This window comes from Trachymyrmex septentrionalis, unplaced genomic scaffold (assembly GCF_001594115.1).
Source record: "Trachymyrmex septentrionalis isolate Tsep2-gDNA-1 unplaced genomic scaffold, Tsep1.0 scaffold37, whole genome shotgun sequence".
NCBI classification, from domain to species: domain Eukaryota; kingdom Metazoa; phylum Arthropoda; class Insecta; order Hymenoptera; family Formicidae; genus Trachymyrmex; species Trachymyrmex septentrionalis.
In genome coordinates, this window is record NW_017305536.1 from 6,114,543 (window position 1) to 6,120,183 (window position 5,641).

Below are 5,641 nucleotides of genomic sequence, written 5' to 3' on the forward strand. Positions count from 1 at the left end.
ACAAAATATTTATAATATTAAAGCATTCCAAACTATTTTTCACTTATACAATTTTGTGTTAACTGTAAGTTATAGTTCAGCGGAATATATTATTATTTTAATTCGCACAAGATTTCGTTAATAAATACTCTCTTACAAATTCAACGTTCATATCAATTGTTGTACGAAATAATAAAAATAAAAACGTTCTAATAGCTCAATCTGGAATTCGGCTTTCCAAACACATTTCAATGAACATCCGACTTGTACGCAGCGAATCTTTGTGCGCGTCCCGAGATCATGCTTGAACTACTGCGACCTATTATGTAATACCTTTCAGAGCTGCTCTTTAAATCAGTTGTTTTCACAACTACTTTTACAAACAATTCTTTTTTGAACTTTTTTTTCACAATAGGTGTTTTCATAACTACTTATACTATTAATTCTTATCAATTAAATATTTCTTTCTTGTACGAAAATTATATTTTTTTAATAATAAAAATTCATTTTTCTTGGATCTTGTAATACAAAACTCACAATAATCAAAAGCACTCCGATTTGTTAAGAAACAATCAGGTGAATATTATTCTTATAACCTTTTACTTAAAAATATACATAGAAAATGCAAATAATGTGCCTGTGAAGATTTTTATCAGGGCGCGACAAGATTTATAACATATCAAATTTTCAAGCAATTCGATCGAAATTCAATTTCCATAAAGTTTATGCAAGATCCTTTGTATTATAATTATGATCGTTGTTATAAATGAACAATATTTTTTCTGTATCATTCTGGAATTAAAAACAATTATGTAATCATTCAATATTTCTATAATTTTTGTGTGTTGTTTTGTTTGTTTGTTTGTTTGTTTGTGTGTGTGTGCGCGCGCGCGCGCGCGTGTGTGTGTATACTATGTAATATTTTTAATCTGATCAGTTGCTGCCATATAAGTACATATATTTTAAGCTTTAACTCTATCATGTTAAAATTTGTAGGAAATATTCTCGTAAGTTATTTTTCACATCTTGTCTTGTATTCATGCCTATTTTCATGTTTTGTTAAATTCGTAAAAATTCGTATCTTTCCTTAAGAAGTAATGTCGCTCCAATACTGTGTAACGATATTCTGATTAAGTTAGGGCTGATTGAATATACAATAGACTTAAGTCGTCTTAAATGATAGAGAAGAGCTGATGTGCTCAAAATACTAATATATTCTTGGTAGGAATTCTTTCCCATTTTTAGAAATTTCATTATTGAAACATTTACATTTAGTAAATCTCGCTAGGAAACATTTGGCGCGTCTACTTGATATTTCATTTTTGAATGATGAGATTTTACTGTAGCTCTTATTAGTTTTCAATAGGTTTATGGGCAATCACACACAAAATGACATAAGCTTAATATATAACCATAACATAAGGCTTCTAGACTAATGAGCATTTTATGTAAATCAACATGGTGTCTTTATGTTGGATGCTTATTGGTTCAATTGTCATATGCCATGACTATGCAGCTTATGTCATTTTGTGCGTGATGGCCTTATTACTCCAAAATACAAATATAACGCATAGCTTATCATTGAAGAATTTGTATGTTAATATACCAAATAAAATGGCGTCCATTGCCTCTAAGCAATTCTAGGTAGTCAAATTTCTATTAATTATTTCGTACACATAACAATATTTTATATTAAGGTATTTAAAAGAAATAATTTATATAAAAACAGAAAATTTGTATAATTAAAATAAGAAAAGCAGCAGTTTTGTGATATGTATAACGATATCAAAGAAAGAGAAGAATAACATATTTAAAGACAAGTTAATTAAATAATTTTTATAGTTAAAAAATGTTTCAGAAAAAAACTGTATTTTAGAAAAAGAAAAAAATTGCTTGATATTTTTCTTTAACTAGTATTCTAAACTTCTGAAACATTTTTTATCTGATATATTTATTTTAAAAACAAAAAGATTATTTAAACTTAACTCGTAAATATTAAACTTAACTTTTAAATATCTTTCTCTCTTGTTCTAGATTATTTCTATTATTGAACTGATTAGGGCTATATTCTGATAAGAAATAATAAAGTGTATAAAAAAATGCAATCATTAAAACATGCTCATTTTTTAGACTTATCATATACATATTTATTTCATCTAGAAAGAATTGCATATCACAAAACTACTGACATAAATGAATTATCTTTCATAAGACAATTCAAGAATGATATATTTCAGAGCCTTCTAACTTGGGTACCGCGTGCCCCTTGTCTCTCGCCCGCTCGTACTTGTTCCCCACCATGAGTTTAACACTTCTCCTTTATTCGTGGCTGTTAGAGAAAAATATTTTTGGCCAAATTACATAAAATTCATGAAAAAAGAATAGAATTTATCTTTCCTTGTTATTTCGATACTTTTTAATATTTTTGTCTTTATAATTTTATCGAAGCGGCAATATGTATTATTGGCTGTTACAATTCTTGATGAGTTGACAATAGATTAATTAAGGTCTGCGTTGCTTGCACTCTTTGCATTCAGCATCTATGCTTTCTCTTTTTTCAATACCCGGATATATTTTTCTAATCATTACTCATTTTCTGTTCCTGCACTAGACTGTACTAGAACGCTCTTTCTCGCTTTCGACAAATATCAAACATATACTTATTTCACTTTAAGTTTCAAAAGTGTATTCTAGTTCAGCCACAAAAAAACAGATCTCATATCACTTTAAGTGCAAAAATTTTGGAGGATTTCAAGCAATGCGAACAGACATAAAAAAAATATCCGATTAAAAAACTGTCAAAGCCGAAAAAAAACCATTAATTTCCGAGTTTTTTACCCTAAAATTCTAATATTTGTCCGTCAGTTACATCTCTAGCTGGCTGTGCACCGGCACGGTGACGTGGCGTATCATTTCAGGTTTGTTCGCGTCGCATGTTCCAACATGCTTCTATTTCCTCCAACCGTAGCTTCTACTCACTCAAATACGCTCATTAGAGTGGTATGAGCTATGGTAGGAACATGTTGAAGCATGTTAGAGTATGCAACGCGAACAAACCTTTTGCATAACGGTTTCGTTTGAAATCTCTATTGACCCTAAGAGTGTTTGCATACTTGCTTCAACTTGCTTTTACGCATTTAGCGAGAAGACTGAAAGGTTCTAATATATTTTACAAATTTCTTTCTTTCTTCTGTAACTATAATATCTACATCTTATAAAACAAAAATTTTAATAAAAATGTGTAGTAGTGAAATTATGTATAAAGCATAATTTCTTTTTTAACATCTATTTACTGATATTCAAACAAACAATTAAAATTATTCAATTAATAAAATATTCACAGCATGCAACAACTATTATATTGGTAACTTGCATACAAAATTATTATAATAAAAAACTCATTATTCTTTCAATCGTAATCACTTAATATGGCTCTTTATATTAAATCATATATGATTTAAATAAATCAAAATAGCAAAGAGAAAAAGTAAGTCATATATAAACAAATGTAACACTTCAAAACTTATTTATACATCTTTTTAGATATTAAGATTATTTATTATAAATATGCTTTACCTCATTGCGAGATTTTCTCATAAAGAGGTTTTGAAATTGCGTGAAAAAAACGATACAAAAGAATGTCAGGATTCATAAATCAATCGCTGATAATGAGGAAATATTTCCCATGTTGGCAAATGCAAACCAAATTCTAAAGCTACCAACACGGCAAACTCAGACGTAATTAAGTCCTTGCGATTTAATCGGAATACACCTTCAATTCTCTGTAAATAATAGTAATAATAATTATTGTATAAAACCTTTATTATTACATAATACAAAATAAAGATACCTCGATGAGGGATTTAAGAATATCACCCTTCACATCATTCAATTTTGCTGCAAGAAGTAAACAAGCGCCAGCACATAACTTCCGTGTCTGTTTTGTCACGATATTTCGAAGAATAAGCTTTTCAAAATATACGTAGGCCATTGCGACAGTGAGTAAATCAATTCCATATTCTAATTTAGCTATTTTTCTCATTTCTCGTTTTAAACTGAAAGAAGAACTTGTAAAAATAATAGTACTAGAAATGAGAATATACATTATACATATATTGCTATACATAGACATACCTGCGAAGTTTACTGAGAGTGAGTTGAATATGTGGAAACTTTTCTTTAAATTTATCATTTAATTCTTTCTTCAAATCGGAAGGCCTTACATAATCAATAACAGATGCCTATGTAAGTGTAAAATATTAAGTTGTATTAATCAAAACTCTTAAGTCATTAATTAAAACAATTAGAATTATAAAGGGATATACCTAAAAGAGTAAAAAAAAAATCGAATTTTTTAAATATATTTTTAAAATTTTACATCTTAAGAATGTTTTTGTAAAGTTATAAATCCAGCGAAAAATACCAACAAAATTTTTGATAAAAAATCGATATTTAACTTAACGACTAGTTGCCATTTTGTTCAAATGCGATATTTCGAAAAACGAGTATACGTCAATTACTAGATTTATATTTCAACTTTATATTGTGTCGTTTTGTTTTCGAATGAATTTTGTAGAAGTGACATCGCAAACTGATTATTAAAATAAGTTTTACAAAAATGTTAAGAATGTCTTGCCATTTTTTATTATTTTTCAATAAAGTTAACAAAGAGAGAAAAATACACTCTTTACAATGGAACAAACTTATCTTTTTCTTTTTTCCATAGAAGTTCACAAAATTAAGCTTAATTTAATGCGTCTAAGTATCTATGTCCCCTGATATACTATACATACCATATATGATGTAAATGTCAGCAATGTTCTATGTTTCCCAGCGATAAGTTCTGGATCATCCAATAAGTTTGGATTATACTGAGCAGATTGTTCGTCCCAATCATGAACTATAACAATATACAGTAAAATAATTACATATAATATTAATACTGTACATTAATTTGATAACAAATTTAAGTTACATTTTTTTAAACTACCTTTGGAATCAACGCTGAAAGACAATGGTGGAGACTCAGAAGTTATGTAATGAGCACGATTTGTAGCTGTATCATAGGAAAGACACCTAAAATTAAAAAAAAGGAAATGTTATAAAATGTATATTATTTTATTTTATAGCATGCAGTATGCAATATGCTCCAGAATTGTTGTATTTCTCTCATTAATGATTATTAAAATTTAAAAAAAAAAAAGAGTATTAAGAATATTTTAAAATATAGATATTTTTAATTTTTGAATCCTAAGTAAAAGAATATCGTAACACAATTTGTTACATTTAATTTTTTTGATAGTTAATAAATTATAAATTAACATATAGAATTAAAAAATTGTAACAATAATAGGCTCTTGATCAATTCTCGTTAACAAAAAATGGATATTAAAATTATGAAAAATATTTAATATCTTAAAAAGTGAATGAGAGACTTCTGGAATACTATTTAAAAGGTATAATGAATATAAACACATGCTACATATTTGTATATCATTTTAAAGTACTTAAAAACAGCAAGTATTTTTTCTTTATATTATCACAAGAATACATGGTATGAAATTATTCTGCGATGTGTAACATTTATTAAACATTTTAGTGAATCATATTAAAAAAATGTATGCGTGAAATTTTTACATGACACATACAATATATATATACA

General features: G+C 27.5%; 1 protein-coding gene across 2 annotated transcripts in view; it reads right to left on the reverse strand.

The window, feature by feature from the left end:
* Nucleotides 1–2,044: 2,044 nt before the first annotated feature.
* LOC108750812 (CDK5 and ABL1 enzyme substrate 2) overlaps nt 2,045–5,641 on the reverse strand; it is an 8,473-nt gene continuing 4,876 nt past the window's right edge. For both annotated transcript variants that reach the window (XM_018490587.1, XM_018490588.1), the window contains 6 exons: nt 4,970–5,055; nt 4,773–4,879; nt 4,114–4,220; nt 3,830–4,034; nt 3,556–3,761; nt 2,045–2,308 (listed from right to left, as the gene is read on the reverse strand). In XM_018490587.1, coding sequence (XP_018346089.1) covers nt 3,621–3,761; nt 3,830–4,034; nt 4,114–4,220; nt 4,773–4,879; nt 4,970–5,055 — 646 coding nt within the window. In that variant the 3' untranslated portion in view covers nt 2,045–2,308; nt 3,556–3,620. The remainder of the gene's footprint in view (nt 2,309–3,555; nt 3,762–3,829; nt 4,035–4,113; nt 4,221–4,772; nt 4,880–4,969; nt 5,056–5,641) is intronic.